The sequence below is a fragment of the Hyla sarda genome, unplaced genomic scaffold (genome assembly GCF_029499605.1).
Source record: "Hyla sarda isolate aHylSar1 unplaced genomic scaffold, aHylSar1.hap1 scaffold_780, whole genome shotgun sequence".
NCBI lineage: Eukaryota > Metazoa > Chordata > Amphibia > Anura > Hylidae > Hyla > Hyla sarda.
This window is the reverse complement of record NW_026610804.1, coordinates 13114-35794: the sequence shown is the minus strand read 5'-3', so window position 1 is coordinate 35794 and position 22681 is coordinate 13114. Positions and strand designations below refer to the sequence as shown.

The window sequence follows — 22681 nt, the reverse complement described above, 5'->3', positions numbered from 1 at the left end:
CCAACAATATCAGGACTGTTGGGTTGTAGGCAGCTTTCTGCTGAACGTCCAGATGAGTGATGGATTATTGATGGATGTGACGGGAGATAAAGAAATAGTAAAGAAATGGTTGTAAAGGACTCCGTATAATTGTACGTATGTGCTGTGCGGTCACATACGGTCACACGATCACATGACTACAAATCATAGTGTGTGATGTCACATCTAGATGCTGTTGGGGTCTGGGAATATTTGGGGGCTTCTAGTTGTTCCCCTGTAAATGTCACATGATCTCTCAGAACAGACTGTCACCAGATGTAACGTGCGTCACGGCTCCATTCTCTTTTTCGGTCGGGGCTTATGTTGTGGCATATGTTACCCACACGTAAGCCGCCATCGTCTCCCAGAACTGAGCAGCCGACAAGCAGTTTACCAAACACGGGGAGGCGAAAACCGCCAACACACAGTCACACGTCCCATATTAGCTGCCCACAAGCATGCTGGGTAGTGACATACGAGGATAAATAGGATATTATTACAGGTAAAGGAATCTCATTGTGTTTATTTTAACACTAAAAGGGGTACTCCGGTGGAAAACATTTGTTTTGGTGCCAGAAAGTTAAACAGATTTGTAAATTACTTCTATTAAAAATCTTTACCCTTACAGTACTTATTAGCAGCTGAATCCTACAAAGCAAATTCTTTTCCTTTTACATTTCTTTTTTGTCTTGTCCACAGTGCTCTCTGCTGACACCTGATGCCCGTATCAGGAACTGTCCAGAGCAGGAGAAAATCCCCATTGCAAACCTCTCCTGCTCTGGACAGTTCCTGACACGGACAGAGGTGTCAGCAGAGAGCACTGTGGTCAAGATGAAAAAAGAAATTCAAATAGAAAAGAATTTCCTCTGTAGCATACACCTGCTAATAAGTACTGAAAGGATTAAGATTTTTTAAATAGAAGTGATTTACAAATCTGTTTAATTTTCTGGCACCAAAAAAAAAAAAAAAGTTTTCCACCCCTTTAAGGCAAAGCTGAGGAGGAGGTTTGTTACAGTGTGTCACCCCAGTAATACGGTAATTACATGAGGAGGAGGTTTGTTACAGTGTGTCACCCCAGTAACACGGTAATTACATGAGGAGGAGGTTTGTTACAGTGTGTCACCCCAGTAACACGGTAATTACATGAGGAGGAGGTTTGTTACAGTGTGTCACCCCAGTAACACGGTAATTACGTGAGGAGGAGGTTTGTTACAGTGTGTCACCCCAGTAATACGGTAATTACATGAGGAGGAGGTTTGTTACAGTGTGTCACCCCAGTAATACGGTAATTACATGAGGAGGAGGTTTGTTACAGTGTGTCACTCCAGTAGTAAGGTGGGGCGTGTGAAAGGGCAAGCCAATGGGTGGAGTCAAGGGGCCATGGTCAGTACGCCACTTTCATGCATCTCTATGGGAGAGCCTGAGTTACAGCGCTCGTGTATCTTTGGCTTTCACACAGAGATCCATGGAGGGGGCGTATTGTCCATGCTTCGTGTGGTGGTTGACAAAAATCCGGCAAGGAACAGAGGTTACTCCGTGCATACTAGGCAGGAACTTGCGCGGGGGAGGGGGGAGCCAGCAGTTGGACCCCCTGCGATCAGACTCTTATCCCCAATCCTGCGGATAGGATATAAGATGTAATGTTCTGGAGTTCCACTTTAAAGGGGTTCTCCACCATAAGGTGATTTTAGTAAGTATCTGGCAGACAGTAATGGACATGCTTAGGAAGGATCTGTGCTTGTCTTGGGGCTAAATGACTATGTTGTGAGATTACCATAATACTGTGGCTAGCTTTTTGTGAACTGGAATTTCCTGTTTAAGTTTTCTCCTTTGCCTACCCCACCCATGGACACATGAATGAGCTGCATCCATTCAAAAGACCAGTGATTTTCAATCAGGGTGCCTACAGCTTTTGCATTAGTTGCAGATTGATCTCTCTCCCACCAAGCGATCCCTCCACCCATTGAAGCGGACAGGCTCCCTGTCATCAGCTGACTAGTGATGTCATGTCTCGGCCGCATTGCAACCTGGGAAAAATCTGAGACAACAGTCATTTTGTATGCTGGTAAAAATTTATATTGGAGTGAAAATCACAGAAGAATTGTGAGAAAACCGTCACACACAGGTACAGAGACTACATTATGGTCTACACTAACTTTACAGCCCCTGTAGCATAGTCAAATAAAAAACATTCCTGGAATACCCCATTAATACCGTTAGTACCCTGGTACCCATGTGGTCAGATGAGCAGAGGGTCAATACCACTAAATAGATGCAATGTAAATGCAATTGAAAGATTACATATAATAGTCTCCTATGGGGACTAAAAAATGGTGGAAAAATTATTGAATAAAAGTAAATGTGAATAAGCCCCTTCCCTAATAAAAGTTTAGATCACCCCCCTATTCCAATTAAAAAATAAATAAAAAATGTAAACAATAAGATCGCTGCATGCGGAAATGTCCAAACTATTAAAAAATAATGTTAAAGGGGAGCTCCAGTGCAAGACATTTTATCCCTTAATCACAGAATAGAGGATGTAGTGTCTGATCGCGGTGGGGGGTGGTCCTACTGCTGGCACCCCCCGCAATTTCCTACCGGTGCCCTCGCTCTCTCCATGGACCGGTGCCCCACACACCCCTCTATGTATCTGTATGGGAGAAGTAGAGATACATGGATAGGGGATAAGATGTCCTGCACTGGAGTACCCCTTTAATGAAAGCATAAAATAAAAAAATTAAAAAAAAGTTGAGAAATGCAGATTTTTGGTCGCTTCATATACCAAAAAAATTATTTATTTATTTATGAATGTATTAATTTATAGATACAATATAATATGTGCCATCAGAACAAAAATGATACTGTTAATGGTAAATGACCCACATTCATCCCCGTATATGGAACGAAAGTAGCTTTTTCATTTTAACCGTAAAGTGCACCCCAAAATTTGCTAAATTGCGTTGTTGTTTTTGTTGAGTTTTTTTCAATTTCACCCAACAATTTTTTTTTTTTCATTACAACTTTGCCGTAGATTATGTGGTAAAATGAGCGATGTCATTAAACGCAAAAAAAAATAAAATAAATAAATAAAATAAAATAAAATTGCTGCATCCTCAAGGGGTTAACCTAGACTGGGTTAAACTGGATGAAAGAGTGTGTTCTTCTATGATGTAGTCCAGTGTTTTCCAAACAGTGTGCCTCCAGCTGTTGCAAAACTACAACTCCCAGCATGCCAGGACAGCCAAAGGCTGTCCGGGCATGCTGGGAGTTGTAGTTTTGCAACAGCTGACACACATGAAATCATTCCCCTGCCAACCCCAGCCCAACAAAATTACTGTGATTTACTTTGAGTTATTGGTGCTTTGTCGCCACCACATGGCAAAACTGAGTTACTGCGGCAGAGACGGTTCCTTTAGAGCTGTGACATTTGGTCATTGTGGTAGAATCCTCGTAGCAGCCGCAGGGACAGTGCAGAGGTCTCACATCCCTACTATACCCTGCAGGTACTGCCATCTACCATGTCTGATTTATGTCTCAATACTATTCAGAAAATAAAAAAAGATAAAAATTTAAATGTGATTAAAAGTAAATATATTAGAGAAATTTGGATTAATGATTTTCTATTTTTCTGTCCTCCCAAGAAAATCAGACTCATTCTACGTGCATAGAAACCAATAACGGATTTCATAAAGAATTAAACACAAAAAGTTCTATCAATCATCTACTGTATTTATCTCATATCTATCTATCTATCTATCTATCTATATATATATATATATTTATCCATCTATTTATCTATCTGTCTATCTCATTCCATTACATTTGTATAGTGCACCTGTTCCCGTTCATTGTCATGTTACCTGTACACCTGTCCTTATGGTTACACGTTGTAGTTCTATTCCGCCCCATGCAGAACAATCCTCTTATGTCGGGGAGGAGCGCTCCATTCTCTTCACATTAACATATAATTACAGAATGCCCTGAAGTGGCCGGATGTGAATGGAGCCGAACATACTACCTGAGCTCACCTGTATAGTGCTCTCCTGTATAGTACTCATCTGTATAGTGCTCACCTGTATAGTGCTCTCCTGTATAGTGCTCACCTGTATAGTGCTCATCTGTATAGTACTCATCTGTATAGTGCTCACCTGTATAGTGCTCACCTGTATAGTGCTCTCCTGTATAGTGCTCACCTGTATAGTGCTCACCTGTATAGTGCTCACCTGTATAGTGCTCACCTGTATAGTGCTCACCTGGATAGTGCTCACCTGTATAGTGCTCACTTATATAGTGTTTTGCTGTATAGTGCTCACCTGTATAGTGCTCTCCTGTATAGTGCTCTCCTGTATAGTGCTCTCCTGTATAGTGCTCACCTGTATAGTGCTCATCTGTATAGTGTTCTCCTGTGTAGTGCTCACCTGTATAGTGCTCTCCTGTATAGTGCTTACCTGTATAGTGCTCACCTGTATAGTGCTGTCCTGTATAGTGCTCACCTGTATAGTGCTGTCCTGTATAGTGCTCACCTGTATAGTGCTGTCCTGTATAGTGCTCACCTGTATAGTGTTCTCCTGTATAGTGCTCTCCTGTATAGTGCTCACCTGTATAGTGCTCTCCTGTATAGTGCTCACCTGTATAGTGCTCTCCTATATAATGCTCACCTGTATAGTGCTCACCTGTATAGTGCTCACCTGTATAGTGCTCACCTGTATAGTGCTCACTTATATAGTGTTTTGCTGTATAGTACTCTCCTGTATAGTGCTCTCCTGTATAGTGTTCACCTGTATAGTGCTCATCTGTATAGTGTTCTCCTGTGTAGTGCTCACCTGTATAGTGCTCTCCTGTATAGTGCTTACCTGTATAGTGCTCACCTGTATAGTGCTCTCCTGTATAGTGCTCTCCTATATAGTGCTTACCTGTGTAGTGTTCATCTGTATAGTGCTTACCTGTATAGTGCTCACCTGTATAGTGCTGTCCTGTATAGTGCTCACCTGTATAGTGCTGTCCTGTATAGTGCTCACCTGTATAGTGCTGTCCTGTATAGTGCTCACCTGTATAGTGTTCTCCTGTATAGTGCTCTCCTGTATAGTGCTCACCTGTATAGTGCTCTCCTGTATAGTGCTCTCCTATATAGTGCTCACCTGTATAGTGCTCACCTGTATAGTGCTCACCTGTATAGTGCTCACCTGTATAGTGCTCACTTATATAGTGTTTTGCTGTATAGTACTCTCCTGTATAGTGCTCTCCTGTATAGTGTTCACCTGTATAGTGCTCATCTGTATAGTGTTCTCCTGTGTAGTGCTCACCTGTATAGTGCTCTCCTGTATAGTGCTTACCTGTATAGTGCTCACCTGTATAGCGCTCTCCTGTATAGTGCTCTCCTATATAGTGCTTACCTGTGTAGTGTTCATCTGTATAGTGGAATTCTGTGCAGTGAACAGTACCATCAGTGTGAATGGGTCTTCGACGAGACCTGTTTACACTGCCGGATTTCAACGGCGGACAATTCCACGCAAAGAAAGAACATGTTCATTCTTTGCACGGGATTCCGCAAGTACTGCATAGCTTTCAATGGTGATGGTGCAGTGTCCCGCGGTCCTACCGGCGAAAAATTTTTGCCGGCGGTCACCTGATGGATTCCGCAGTGTGAACATACCCTTATTCCTCCATACAGCATCCTCACAGTACCTGTATGGTACATATGTATACGCCTCGCTCTTCCATAGAGCATCCACAGAGTATCTGTATAGTACATATGTATACCCCTCACTCTTCCACAAAGAATCCACACAGTATCTGTATAGAACATATGTATACCCCTCACTCTTCCACAAAGAATCCACACAGTATCTGTATAGAACATATGTATACCCCTCACTCTTCCATAGAGCATCCACACAGTATCTGTATAGTACATATGTATACCCCTCACTCTTCCATAGAGCATCCACACAGTATCTGTATAGTACATATGTATACCCCTCACTCTTCCATAGAGCATCCACACAGTATCTGTATAGTACATATGTATACCCCTCACTCTTCCATAGAGCATCCACACAGTATCTGTATAGTACATATGTATACCCCTCACTCTTCTATAGAGCATCCACACAGTATCTGTATAGTACATATGTGCACCCCTCACTCTTCTATAAAGCATCCACACAGTATCTGTATAGTACATATGTATACCTCTCACTCTTCCACAAAGCATCCACACAGTATCTGTATAGAACATATGTATACATATGTACTATACAGATACTGTGTGGATGATCTATAGAAGAGTGAGGGGTATACATATGTACTATACAGATACTGTGTGGATGATCTATAGAAGAGTGAGGGGTATACACATGTACTATACAGATACTGTGTGGATGCTTTATAGAAGAGTGAGGGGTATACATATGTACTATACAGATACTGTGTGGATGCTCCATAGAAGAGTGAGGGGTATACATACCGTATGTACTATACAGATACTGTGTGGATGCTCCATAGAAGAGTGAGGGGTATACATATGTACTATACAGATACTGTGTGGATGATCTATAGAAGAGTGAGTGGTATACACATGTACTATACAGATACTGTGTGGATGCTTTATAGAAGAGTGAGGGGTATACATATGTACTATACAGATACTGTGTGGATGCTCTATAGAAGAGTGAGGGGTATACATATGTACTATACAGATACTGTGTGGATGCTTTATAGAAGAGTGAGGGGTATACATATGTATTATACAGATACTGTGTGGATTCTCTATAGAAGAGTGAGGGGTATATATATGTACTATATAGATACTGTGTGGATGCTCTATAGAAGAGTGAGGGGTATACATATGTATTCTACAGATACTGTGTGGATGCTTTATAGAAGAGTGAGGTGTATACCCCTCACTCTTCTATAAAGCATCCACACAGTATCTGTATAGTACATGTGTATACCACTCACTCTTCTATAGATCATCCACACAGTATCTGTATAGTACATATGTATACCCCTCACTCTTCTATAGAGCATCCACACAGTATCTGTATAATACATATGTATACCCCTCACTCTTCTATAGAGCATCCACACAGTATCTGTATAGTACATATGTATACCCCTCACTCTTCTATAGAGCATCCACACAGTATCTGTATAGTACATATGTATACCCTCACTCTTCTATAGAGCATCCACACAGTATCTGTATAGTACATATGTATACCCTCACTCTTCTATGGAGCATCCACACAGTATCTGTATAGTACATATGTATACCCTCACTTTTCTATAGAGCATCCACACAGTATCTGTATAGTACATATGTATACCCTCACTCTTCTATAGAGCATCCACACAGTATCTGTATAATACATATGTATACCCCTCACTCTTCTATGGAGCATCCACACAGTATCTGTATAGTACATATGTATACCACTCACTCTTCTATAGATCATCCACACAGTATCTGTATAGTACATATGTATACCCCTCACTCTTCTATAGAGCATCCACACAGTATCTGTATAATACATATGTATACCCCTCACTCTTCTATAGAGCATCCACACAGTATCTGTATAGTACATATGTATACCCCTCACTCTTCTATAGAGCATCCACACAGTATCTGTATAGTACATATGTATACCCTCACTCTTCTATAGAGCATCCACACAGTATCTGTATAGTACATATGTATACCCTCACTCTTCTATGGAGCATCCACACAGTATCTGTATAGTACATATGTATACCCTCACTTTTCTATAGAGCATCCACACAGTATCTGTATAGTACATATGTATACCCTCACTCTTCTATGGAGCATCCACACAGTATCTGTATAGTACATATGTATACCCTCACTCTTCTGTAGAGCATCCACACAGTATCTGTATAGTACATATGTATACCCTCACTCTTCTATGGAGCATCCACACAGTATCTGTATAGTACATATGTGCACCCCTCATCACTTACCTGTATAGAACACATGCAGCCTTTCACCACCTCTCATTCCTACATATACCTCTTTTTCTTTTATATAAGACACATGCAGTACTTGTATAATACATATGTGCACCCCTTATTCCGCCATACGGCTCCCATACAGTATCTGTGTAGTACATGTGAGCGCCCCTTGTTTTGTTTCATATAGCACCCACACAGTATCTGTATAGCAAATGTATGAACCCTTAATCCTTCATATAGCACCTACACAGTACCTGCATAGTACATGTATATACCCCTCATTCCTCCTAAATACCTGCATAGTACATGTGTATAACCCTCATTCCTCCTAAATACCTGCACAGTACATGTGTATACCCCTCATTTCTCCTAAATACCTGCATAGTACATGTGTATACCTCTCATTCCTCCTAAATGATACCTACATAGTACATGTGTATACCCTTCATTCCTCCTAAATAATACCTGCATAGTACATGTATATACCCCTCATTCCTCCTAAATAATACCTGCATAGTACATGTATATACCCCTCATTCCTCCAAAATAATACATGCATAGTACATGTGTATACCCCTCATTCCTCCTAAATAATACCTGCATAGTACATGTGTATACCCCTCATTCCTCCTAAATAATACCTGCATAGTACATGTGTATACCCCTCATTCCTAATAAATAATACCTGCATAGTACATGTGTATACCCCTCATTCCTAATAAATAATACCTACATAGTACATGTGTATACCCTTCATTCCTCCTAAATACCTGCATAGTACGTGTGTATACCCCTCATTCCTCCTAAATAATACCTGCATAGTACATGTATATACCCCTCATTCCTCCAAAATAATACATGCATAGTACATGTGTATACCCCTCATTCCTCCTAAATAATACCTGCATAGTACATGTGTATACCCCTCATTCCTCCTAAATAATACCTGCATAGTACATGTGTATACCCCTCATTCCTAATAAATAATACCTGCATAGTACATGTGTATACCCCTCATTCCTAATAAATAATACCTGCATAGTACATGTATATACCCCTCATTCCTCCTAAATACCTGCATAGTACATGTGTATACCCCTCATTCCGCCTAAATACCTGCACAGTACATGTATATACCCCTCATTCCTCCTAAATAATACCTGCATAGTACATGTGTATACCCCTCATTCCTCCTAAATAATACCTGCATAGTACATGTGTATACCCCTCATTCCTCCTAAATAATACCTGCATAGTACATGTGTATACCCCTCATTCCTCCTAAATACCTGCATAGTACATGTGTATACCCTCATTCCTCCTAAATACCTGCATAGTACATGTGTATACCCCTCATTCCTCCTAAATAATACCTGCATAGTACATGTGTATACCCCTCATTCCTCCTAAATACCTACATAGTACATGTGTATACCTCTCATTCCTCCTAAATAATACCTGCATAGTACATGTGTATACCCCTCATTTCCTCCTAAATAATACCTGCATAGTACATGTGTATACCCCTCATTCCTCCTAAATAATACCTGCATAGTACATGTGTATACCCCTCATTCCTCCTAAATAATACCTGCATAGTACATGTGTATACCCCTCATTCCTCCTAAATAATACCTGCATAGTACATGTATATACCCCTCATTCCTCCTAAATAATACCTGCATAGTACATGTATATACCCCTCATTCCTCCTAAATACCTGCATAGTACATGTGTAATACCCCTCATTTCTCCTAAATAATACCTGCATAGTACATGTGTATACCCTCATTCCTCCTAAATAATACCTGCATAGTACATGTGTATACCCCTCATTCCTCCTAAATACCTGCATAGTACATGTGTATACCCTCCTCATTCCTCCTAAATAATACCTGCATAGTACATGTGTATACCCTCATTCCTCCTAAATAATACCTGCATAGTACATGTGTATACCCCCTCATTCCTCCTAAATAATACCTGCATAGTACATGTGTATACCCCTCATTCCTCCTAAATAATACCTGCATAGTACATGTGTATACTCCTCATTCCTCCTAAATACCTGCATAGTACATGTGTATACCCTCATTCCTCCTAAATAATACCTGCATAGTACATGTGTATACCCCTCATATCCTCCTAAATAATACCTGCATAGTACATGTGTATACTCCTCATTCCTCCTAAATACCTGCATAGTACATGTGTATACCCCTCATTCCTCCTAAATAATACCTGCATAGTACATGTGTATACTCCCTCATTCCTAATAAATAATACCTGCATAGTACATGTGTATACCCCTCATTCCTCCTAAATAATACCTGCATAGTACATGTGTATACCCCTCATTCCTAATAAATAATACCTGCATAGTACATGTGTATACCCCTCATTCCTCCTAAATACCTGCATAGTACATGTGTATACCCTCATTCCTCCTAAATAATACCTGCATAGTACATGTGTATACCCCTCATTCCTCCTAAATACTTGCATAGTACCTGTGTATACCCTCATTTCTCCTAAATAATACCTGCCATAGTACATGTGTATACCCCTCATTCCTCCTAAATACCTGCATAGTACATGTGTATACCCTCATTTCTCCTAAATAATACCTGCATAGTACATGTGTATACCCTCATTCCTCCTAAATACCTGCATAGTACATGTGTATACCCCTCATTCCTAATAAATAATACCTGCATAGTACATGTATATACCCCTCATTCCTCCTAAATACCTGCATAGTACATGTGTATACCCCTCATTCCGCCTAAATACCTGCACAGTACATGTATATACCCCTCATTCCTCCTAAATAATACCTGCATAGTACATGTGTATACCCCTCATTCCTCCTAAATACCTGCATAGTACATGTGTATACCCCTCATTCCTCCTAAATAATACCTGCATAGTACATGTGTATACCCCTCATTCCTCCTAAATAATACCTGCATAGTACATGTGTATACCCTCATTCCTCCTAAATACCTGCATAGTACATGTGTATACCCTCATTCCTCCTAAATACCTGCATAGTACATGTGTATACCCCCTCATTCCTCCTAAATAATACCTGCATAGTACAAGTGTATACCCTCATTCCTCCTAAATACCTGCATAGTACATGTGTATACCCCTCATTCCTCCTAAATACCTACATAGTACATGTGTATACCTCTCATTTCCTCCTAAATAATACCTGCATAGTACATGTGTATACCCCCTCATTCCTCCTAAATAATACCCTGCATAGTACATGTGTATACCCCTCATATCCTCCTAAATAATACCTGCATAGTACATGTGTATACCCCTCATTCCTCCTAAATAATACCTGCATAGTACATGTGTATACCCTCATTCCTCCTAAATACCTGCATAGTACATGTGTATACCCCTAATTTCTCCTAAATAATACCTGCATAGTACATGTGTATACCCTCATTCCTCCTAAATAATACCTGCATAGTACATGTGTATACCCCTCATTCCTCCTAAATACCTGCATAGTACATGTGTATACCCTCATTCCTCCTAAATAATACCTGCATAGTACATGTGTATACCCTCATTCCTCCTAAATAATACCTGCATAGTACATGTGTATACCCCTCATTCCTCCTAAATAATACCTGCATAGTACATGTGTATACCCCTCATTCCTCCTAAATAATACCTGCATAGTACATGTGTATACTCCTCATTCCTCCTATGTATGACTCCTCATTCCTCCTAAATACCTGCATAGTACATGTGTATACCCTCATTCCTCCTAAATAATACCTGCATAGTACATGTGTATACCCCTCATTCCTCCTAAATAATACCTGCATAGTACATGTGTATACTCCTCATTCCTCCTAAATACCTGCATAGTACATGTGTATACCCTCATTCCTCCTAAATAATACCTGCATAGTACATGTGTATACTCCTCATTCCTAATAAATAATACCTGCATAGTACATGTGTATACCCCTCATTCCTCCTAAATAATACCTGCATAGTACATGTGTATACCCCTCATTCCTAATAAATAATACCTGCATAGTACATGTGTATACCCCTCATTCCTCCTAAATACCTGCATAGTACATGTGTATACCCTCATTCCTCCTAAATAATACCTGCATAGTACATGTGTATACCCCTCATTCCTCCTAAATACTTGCATAGTACCTGTGTATACCCTCATTTCTCCTAAATAATACCTGCATAGTACATGTGTATACCCTCATTCCTCCTAAATACCTGCATAGTACATGTGTATACCCTCATTTCTCCTAAATAATACCTGCATAGTACATGTGTATACCCCTCATTCCTCCTAAATACCTGCATAGTACATGTATATACCCCTCATTCCTCCTAAATACCTGCATAGTACATGTGTATACCCTCATTCCTAATAATAATACCTGCATAGTACATGTGTATACCCTCATTCCTCCTAAATACCTACATAGTACATGTGTATACCCTCATTCCTCCTAAATACCTGCATAGTACACGTATATACCCTCATTCCTCCTAAATAATACCTACATAGTACATGTGTATACCCTCATTCCTCCTAAATAATACATGCATAGTACATGTGTATACCCCTCATTCCTCCTAAATAATACCTGCATAGTACATGTGTATACCCCTCATTCCTCCTAAATACCTGCATAGTACATGTGTATACCCCTCATTCCTCCTAAATAATACATGCATAGTACATGTGTATACCCCTCATTCCTCCTAAATAATACCTGCATAGTACATGTGTATACCCCTCATTCCTCCTAAATAATACCTGCATAGTACATGTGTATACCCCTCATTCCTCCTAAATAATACCTGCATAGTACATGTGTATACCCTCATTCCTCCTAAATAATACCTGCATAGTACATGTGTATACCCCTCATTCCTCCTAAATAATACCTGCATAGTACATGTGTATACCCCTCATTCCTCCTAAATAATACCTGCATAGTACATGTGTATACCCCTCATTCCTCCTAAATAATACCTGCATAGTACATGTGTATACCCCTCATTCCTCCTAAATAATACCTGCATAGTACATGTATATACCCCTCATTCCTCCTAAATAATACCTGCATAGTACATGTGTATACCCTCATTCCTCCTAAATACCTGCATAGTACATGTATATACCCCTCATTCCTCTAAATACTGATACCTGTATATACCCTAATTCCTCCTAAATAATACCTGCATAGTACATGTGTATACCCCTCATTCCTCCTAAATAATACCTGCATAGTACATGTATATACCCCTCATTCTCCTAATACCTGCATAGTACATGTGTATACCCTCATTCCTCCTAATACCTGCATAGTACATGTGTATACCCCTCATTCCTCCTAATAATACCTACATAGTACATGTGTATACCCCTCATTCCTCCTAAATAATACCTGCATAGTACATGTGTATACCCCTCATTCCTCCTAAATAATACCTGCATAGTACATGTGTTTTACCCTCATTCCTCCTAAATAATACCTGCATAGTACATGTATATATCCCTCATTCCTCCTAAATAATACCTGCATAGTACATGTGTATACCCTCATTCCTCCTAATAATACCTGCATAGTACATGTATATATCCCTCATTCCTCCTAAATAATACCTGCATAGTACATGTGTATACCCTCATTCCTCCTAAATACCTGCATAGTACATGTGTATACCCTCATTCCTCCTAAATAATACCTACATAGTACATGTGTATACCCCTCATTCCTCCTAAATAATACCTGCATAGTACATGTGTATACCCCTCATTCCTCCTAAATAATACCTGCATAGTACATGTGTTTACCCCTCATTCCTCCTAAATAATACCTGCATAGTACATGTATATATCCCTCATTCCTCCTAAATACCTGCATAGTACATGTGTATACCCTCATTCCTCCTAAATAATACCTACATAGTACATGTGGATACCCTCATTCCTCCTAAATACCTGCATAGTACATGTGTATACCCCTCATTCCTCCTAAATAATACCTGCATAGTACATGTATATACCCCTCATTCCTCCTAAATACCTGCATAGTACATGTGTATACCCCTCATTCCTCCTAAATAATACCTGCATAGTACATGTGTATACCCCTCATTCCTCCTAAATACCTGCATAGTACATGTGTATACCCTCATTTCTCCTAAATAATACCTGCATAGTACATGTGTATACCCTCATTCCTCCTAAATACCTGCATAGTACATGTATATACCCCTCATTCCTCCTAAATACCTGCATAGTACATGTGTATACCCTCATTCCTAATAAATAATACCTGCATAGTACATGTGTATACCCTCATTCCTCCTAAATACCTACATAGTACATGTGTATACCCCTCATTCCTCCTAAATACCTGCATAGTACACGTATATACCCTCATTCCTCCTAAATAATACCTACATAGTACATGTGTATACCCTCATTCCTCCTAAATAATACATGCATAGTACATGTGTATACCCCTCATTCCTCCTAAATAATACCTGCATAGTACATGTGTATACCCCTCATTCCTCCTAAATACCTGCATAGTACATGTGTATACCCCTCATTCCTCCTAAATAATACATGCATAGTACATGTGTATACCCCTCATTCCTCCTAAATAATACCTGCATAGTACATGTGTATACCCTCATTCCTCCTAAATAATACCTGCATAGTACATGTGTATACCCCTCATTCCTCCTAAATAATACCTGCATAGTACATGTGTATACCCCTCATTCCTCCTAAATAATACCTGCATAGTACATGTGTATACCCCTCATTCCTCCTAAATAATACCTGCATAGTACATGTGTATACCCCTCATTCCTCCTAAATAATACCTGCATAGTACATGTGTATACCCCTCATTCCTCCTAAATAATACCTGCATAGTACATGTGTATACCCCTCATTCCTCCTAAATAATACATGCATAGTACATGTATATACCCCTCATTCCTCCTAAATAATACCTGCATAGTACATGTGTATACCCCTCATTCCTCCTAAATACCTGCATAGTACATGTATATACCCCTCATTCCTCCTAAATAATACCTGCATAGTACATGTATATACCCCTAATTCCTCCTAAATAATACCTGCATAGTACATGTGTATACCCCTCATTCCTCCTAAATAATACCTGCATAGTACATGTATATACCCCTCATTCCTCCTAATACCTGCATAGTACATGTGTATACCCTCATTCCTCCTAAATACCTGCATAGTACATGTGTATACCCCTCATTCCTCCTAAATAATACCTACATAGTACATGTGTATACCCCTCATTCCTCCTAAATAATACCTGCATAGTACATGTGTATACCCCTCATTCCTCCTAAATAATACCTGCATAGTACATGTGTTTACCCCTCATTCCTCCTAAATAATACCTGCATAGTACATGTATATATCCCTCATTCCTCCTAAATAATACCTGCATAGTACATGTGTATACCCTCATTCCTCCTAAATACCTGCATAGTACATGTGTATACCCTCATTCCTCCTAAATAATACCTACATAGTACATGTGGATACCCTCATTCCTCCTAAATACCTGCATAGTACATGTGTATACCCCTCATTCCTCCTAAATAATACCTGCATAGTACATGTATATACCCCTCATTCCTCCTAAATACCTGCATAGTACATGTGTATACCCCTCATTCCTCCTAAATAATACCTGCATAGTACATGTGTATACCCCTCATTCCTCCTAAATACCTGCATAGTACATGTGTATACCCTCATTCCTTTGGCATAGTACAGATATGGATAATACAGGGTGCCAGACCCCAGGGATTAGGTAGGTAAGGTCCGGCACCCTTTGTTATCCATTGTCTCTGCCTGTGCAGGTATTGGTACATTTGACTTATTATTTGATTTAGTCCTTTTGTCCTATTCCTTCATTGTGTGTCCAGTCCTTTAAGCTACCTGTCTGTTTGGTATTCTGGTGCCTTTTTAGATCCTATTCAGTCTATTTCATGTTTTTATGTACATTGTATGTTTCAATAAAGATTGATTGTTTGTATAATTTCATTTTGGTGTGTGCAGTATTAGTTCCTTTTGTTGGTGTTGTATATCTACAGTGCACACTTACTTACTAATAGTAAGATGGTGTTTTGTTAATCGGTGTTCAGTATGGTACATACACAGCATATGGAACTATAACACCCATAAATCCTGTAATAAACTTAAAGGGGTTATCCAGGAAAAAAAACTTTTTTTTACATATCAACTGGCTCCAGAAAGTAAAACAGATTTGTAAATTACTTCTATTAAAAAATCTTAATCCTTTCAGTACTTATGAGCTTCTGAAGTTAAGGTTGTTCTTTTCTGTCTAAGTGCTCTCTGATGACACGTGTCTCAGGAACCGCCCAGTTTAGAAGCAAATCCCCATAGCAAACCTCTTCTAAACTGGGCGTTTCCCGAGACACGTGTCATCAGAGAGCACTTAGACAGAAAAGAACAACCTTAACTTCAGAAGCTCATAAGTACTGAAAGAATTAAGATTTTTTTTAATAGAAGTAATCTACAAATCCGTTTAACTTTCTGGAGCCAGTTGATATATAAAAAAAAGTTTTTTCCTGGATAACCCCTTTAAAGGGGAACTCCACTGGAAAACTTTTTTGTTTAAAATCAACTGGTGCCAGAAAGTTAAACAGATCTGTAAATGACTTCTATTAAAAAAAATCTTAATCCTTCCAGTACTTAGCAGCTGCTATATGCTCCAGAGGAAGTTCTTTTCTTTTTGAATTTCCTTTCTTTCTGACCACAGTGCTCTCTGCTGACACCTCTGTCCATTTTAGGAACTGTCCGGAGCAGGATAGGTTTGCTATGGGGATTTTCTCCTACTATGTACAGTTCCTAAAATGGAAAGAGGTGTCAGTAGAGAGCACTGTGGTCACACAGAGAGGAAATTCAAAAAGAAAAGAACTTCCTTTGGAGAATATAGCAGCTGATAAGTACTGGAAGGAGTAAGATTTTTTAACAGAAGTAATTTACAAATCTGTTTAACTTTCCGCCACCAGTTGATTTAAAAAAAAAAAAAAGAATGTTTTCCAGTAGAGTACCCCTTTAAAGTACACCCTAAAAGAGGTCAGTAATGTGCCAGTCAGTGCCCCTTGTGGTCCCGCAGGTTGTGCATAATGAATGGTATAGAAAAAGGGCACAACCACGGTTCAGATCTGTATCCCACCCAAAAAAAGACTTAATCCCTTTATACATCCCCCAGGGCTCATCTTTGTCTAAGAAGTGTACAAAATGGAATTAGTTCCAGGGAGGACCCTGCCAAAAATCCTTTAACGTCCACCTGAAAAGTTGTATATAAGGCGACTGCTGAGAGGTCCCTGCAACAGAGTCCTCTGCAAGACAATGGTGGAGACAATGGGGAGACGTTGGTTCCTCGTCCTTCTGTGTAACATGGTCATCCACGTCCACAGCGCGCCACTGCAGGTAAGACCGTCACCTCTACTATTCCTTCAGTCCTATGGAAAGTTCTTATCTTATCAGAGCAAATTAAAATTTTTGAAACTCAAAAAATTTTGCACAAAAAATTTGGCACATTTTCTTTTATTATAAGAAAATCCGCAAACAGATGATCAATTGTAATGCCAATGTAGGAGCCGAATGACAACTTTAGTGCTTGGAACCCCAAACAGGGAGAATCCCAATAGTAGGATGCCAATCTTGGCCAAAATTGGGATTATCATGGGAGGTTTGAAGTATTCCCAGGGTCTGGGCTTAAAGGGGTACTCCGCTGCTCAGCGTTTGGAACAGTTCCGAACGCTGGCGCCGGGAGCTTGTGATGTCATAGCCCCGCCCCCTCATGACATCACACCCTGCCCCCTCCCATAGACTTGCTTTGAGGGGGTGGGATGTGATGTCATGAGCTCCCAGCGCCGGCTCCAGCGTTCGGAACAGTTTGTTCCAAACGCTGAGCACCGGAGTACCCCTTTAAATGATTCTCCCAAGCCAGTAGGCTTCAATGGTTGTTCCACCTTGGTGGTACGGTCTTACATTGGGCCTCTTGGGAACTAGGAAACACTGCGGTAGGGCGAAGTTGGCATTTCTGACTATTCATGGTCCTACCCTGTAGCCTGATCTGAGTCAAGGATTGGGCCACATAGTCAAGGATTGAGCCACATAGTCGAGGATTGGGCCACATAGTCAAGGATTGGGCCACATAGTCAAGGATTGGGCCACATAGTCAAGGATTGGGCCACATAGTCAAGGATTGGGCCACATAGTCAAGGATTGGGCCCCATAGTCAAGGATTGAGCCACATAGTCAAGGATTGGGCCACATAGTCAAGGATTGGGCCCCATAGTCAAGGATTGGGCCATATAGTCAAGGATTGGGCCACATAGTCAAGGATTGGGCCACATAGTGGGAGACTTGAATGCATCCTAAACTGTACCGCGTACTTTGTCTTGTTGTGTTACTATTTAGTGAACAATATTAATAATAAATCATCTTCTGTATTCGCAGCTGTCGGCTCCAAAGGGCTTCAATATACAAGGTGAGGAAGCCAAGATGTATTAGCATGCTTTGTTTCTATGGTCAAGTTTCATTATGTCTTAAAATAGGAAAACCAATAGAGTAGCAGTATTATCCACTGTCAGCATATGGTCACAGAGTCACCAAGGCTTCATGGTATAACATAGTCTCTGCTGGCTCCTCCCCTATTATCTCTCTAATATGCTATACCTGATTTACTAACTACTGTAAACCTCTATGGCCAGAGTTTAACATATTATGTACTTAGTTTAAAACTTGTCAAAAAATATAAAGGGTTACCTAGGCTTAGAAAAGCTTTTTCCACTTTTTCGAGCCAACCATTCATCTTTATGGGGGTTTAGGAGAAATAGGTGCTGGCCATCAAATCATTAGATGATGTATGGGCTCCTTAAGTTTCTCATCACTTCATTACCTACTAGAAATGAGAATAAACTGATCCTATATTGGACCCTTGCATCAACATGGCCCCATATCAGCATCTTCATATTAATGTTTTTCTAGCAGATAGTCTTTTAACTAAGCCTTATGTTTATTTCCTCTATATTTAGGTCCTCCTCCTAAATCTGGTCCTCCTCCAGAAGTTGTTTTCAGCACCAAAAAAAGAATGAATAAAGGTAACTGATCAAAGGGCTTATTAACCCCAAATGTTTGTGACATCCATAGAAGCAATAAAATGTCTCCTCCTGTGTCTATTTTGTGCTAATCCTCAAACCCTCTTGAATTTAGAACTTGCACAGTTCTTCCTTTTTTCATTATTTCTAGTACATATTGGTTTAGGGATGCCTGTAGAGTATGGCTGTAGAGTTGGCTGTAGAGTGGGTTATAGAGTGTGGTTGTAGAGTAGGTTGTAGAGTATGGCTGTATAGTTGGCTGTAGGGTATGGCTGTAGAGTGTGGCTGTAGAGTGGGTTATAGAGTGTGGTTGTAGAGTAGGTTGTAGAGTTGGCTGTAGAGTAGGTTGTAGAGTATGGCTGTAGAGTAGGTTGTAGAGTGGGTTATAGAGTGTGGTTGTAGAGTAGGTTGTAGAGTAGGTTGTAGAGTATGGCTGTATAGTTGGATGTAGAGTATGGCTGTAGAGTAGGTTGTAGAGTATGGCTGTAGAGTAGGTTGTAGAGTATGGCTGTATAGTTGGCTGTAGGGTATGGCTGTAGAGTGTGGCTGTAGAGTGTGGCTGTAGAGTGTGGCTGTAGGGTGTGGCTGTATAGTTGGCTGTAGGGTGTGGCTGTAGAGTGTGGCTGTAGGGTGTGGCTGTAGAGTGTGGCTGTAGGGTATGGCTGTAGGGTATGGCTGTAGAGTGTGGCTGTAGAGTGTGGCTGTAGAGTGTGGCTGTAGAGTGTGGCTGTAGAGTAGGATGTAGAATATGGCTGTAGAGTGTGGCTGTAGAGTGTGGCTGTAGAGTGTGGCTGTAGAGTGTGGCTGTAGAGTATGGCTGTAGAGTAGGATGTAGAATATGGCTGTAGAGTGTGGCTGTAGAGTGTGGCTGTAGAGTGTGGCTGTAGAGTGTGGCTGTAGAGTATGGCTGTAGAGTAGGATGTAGAATATGGCTGTAGAGTGTGGCTGTAGAGTGTGGCTGTAGAGTGTGGCTGTAGAGTGTGGCTGTAGGGTATGGCTGTAGGGTATGGCTGTAGGGTATGGCTGTAGGGTATGGCTGTAGAGTGTGGCTGTAGGGTGTGGCTGTAGAGTGGCTGTAGAGTGTGGCTGTATAGTTGGCTGTAGAGTGTGGCTGTAGAGTGTGGCTGTAGGGTGTGGCTGTATAGTTGGCTGTAGGGTGTGGCTGTAGAGTGTGTCTGTAGAGTGTGGCTGTAGAGTGTGGCTGTAGGGTATGGCTGTAGAGTGTGGCTGTAGAGTGTGGCTGTAGAGTGTGGCTGTAGGGTGTGGCTGTAGGGTATGGCTGTAGAGTGTGGCTGTAGGGTATGGCTGTAGGGTGTGGCTGTAGAGTGTGGCTGTAGAGTGTGGCTGTAGAGTGTGGCTGTAGAGTGGCTGTAGAGTGTGGCTGTATAGTTGGCTGTAGGGTGTGGCTGTAGGGTGTGGCTGTAGGGTGTGGCTGTAGGGTGTGGCTGTAGAGTGTGGCTGTAGGGTGTGGCTGTAGAGTGTGGCTGTAGGGTGTGGCTGTAGGGTGTGGCTGTAGGGTGTGGCTGTAGAGTGTGGCTGTAGGGTGTGGCTGTAGAGTGTGGCTGTAGGGTGTGGCTGTAGAGTTGACTGTTCCACTCATGTATGATGATGTTGAGGTGTGTAGAGATGGAAGACCCTTAACAGGTCTATGTTTAGTTACCACCAACATAAAGAAGGGATACATCCAATGTAAACCAAATGGGTCCTGTGGTGCTTAAAACCACTGAATTAAATAACCTATCAACCTTAAAGACCACTCAAAAATGGACCATATATAAAAATAGGTCATCTTTATTATGAAAATGATACAAAAAATAGGTTAAAAACAAGAGGCATATCTAGCAAACAGATATACAGAGAGGGGTGTCTGTAAATCTGTTTACTAGCTAGTCTGGGACCGCTTTTTCTGGCTCCCCGCTATTTGCTGTCCCTCATTGTGCTTGACACTGGTTTGGGAGACCATTCCTATGCACTCATATGTATTTATTTATCACAGTGCACTTCTCTTGCATTTTTGGCACCATTGCACTTATCTTTATTTCTACCTAGTCCTGCCATATACATCTGTGTGGGACTATGGTATTATTGTTTTTGTTTGGGATAGCTGCCCATGACTTCTTATTAGAGCCATTATCATATTTGACTCTGCACCCCTCCTTTCCCTAGTCCCAACCTATTCTGTGTCCATGCCGCTTGTTTTTAACCTATTTTTTGTATCATTTCATAATAAAGATTACCTATTTTTACATATGGTCCGTTATTGAGTGGTCTTTAAGGTTGATAGCTTATTTAATTTAGGTCCATATTTAGGAATAATGGAGCCAGCCTGAGTAAGGGTGGTTTCACACCACGTTTTGTACTTACATTTCCCATATACGGCTGAGAGGAGGGGGGCGGGGCTTAATCACTGCGCCTGCACTCAGCCGTATAGGGGAACCGTATTTAATGCATGTCTATGAGCCGACCAAAGTGAACCGCAGCCTCCGGTCTGCTGCGTTTTCGGCCGTATGGGGTTTCCCGACCACAGGCAAAAATGCGGTCGACCATGTTTTTGCCTGCGGTCGGGAAACCGCATTCGGCCGAAAACGCAGCCGACCGGAGGCTGCGGTTCACTTTGGTCGGCTCATAGACATGCATTAAATACGGTTCCCCTATACGGCTGAGTGCAGGCGCAGTGATTAAGCCCCGCCCCCCTCCTCTCAGCCGTATATGGGAAATGTAAGTACAAAACGTGGTGTGAAACCACCCTTACAAGTTGTTTTCCACCATACCCATAGCAGTGAGAGAGACTACAAATGACTATGAGAACCAACCATGTTCATGTTTTCTTTCCTTATCTAGCAAGCAATGTGACCCTGCGCTTTGGTGACATTGCAGTGAAGGACGGACGCAGCGCCATTGATTGCACCACCGCGGACTGTTTGTGGCCTAAAGCGAAAGACGGTTGGGTCTCGATACCCTACACACTGGATTCTCAGTATAGTAAGAGACCTCCATCATAATTCATTTGACCTAATAATAATAGACTAACTGGTGCTAACCTGCCCACTAAATAGTACCTTGAAATGTGCATCACTGGGCTGGTAAATACCCTTTAAACTAGTTTTGAAGGGCAGCGGTCATTAAAAATAGACAAATAAGCCAAAAAATATATAAGTAAAAAAAAGGATGGTTTCTTGATTTTTCTGATAACTAGTTGATCAGTAAGGGTCCCATCAGGGCCTCCACTAATTATGGGACCCCCCCCCCCCCCCCCCCCCCAAATGAATTGGGTTCTCCACTCATTTATCTTCTGAGGTCCCATAGAGACTTAGAGCAAACCCTCTCCATTCACCCGAGAACAAGAGATATCCATTGTCGTGAATGGTGTCAGACCCAGCAGTCAGATCCAAACAGATCAACTAAGTATCACCTATCCTGTGAATGGGGATAACATTTAATCAAAAAATATATATATATTAGGAAACCTAGTTGGCAC

The 22681-nt window shown here is 40.9% G+C and overlaps 1 protein-coding gene across 2 annotated transcripts in view; it reads left to right on the top strand.

The window, feature by feature from the left end:
• Positions 1-22681, top strand: part of LOC130346294 (embryonic protein UVS.2-like) — a 113413-nt gene that overhangs the window by 78929 nt on the left and 11803 nt on the right. For both annotated transcript variants that reach the window (XM_056554534.1, XM_056554535.1), the window contains exons 2-5: positions 17307-17527; positions 18563-18593; positions 19141-19206; positions 22045-22185. In XM_056554534.1, coding sequence (XP_056410509.1) covers positions 17447-17527; positions 18563-18593; positions 19141-19206; positions 22045-22185 — 319 coding nt within the window. In that variant the 5' untranslated portion in view covers positions 17307-17446. The remainder of the gene's footprint in view (positions 1-17306; positions 17528-18562; positions 18594-19140; positions 19207-22044; positions 22186-22681) is intronic.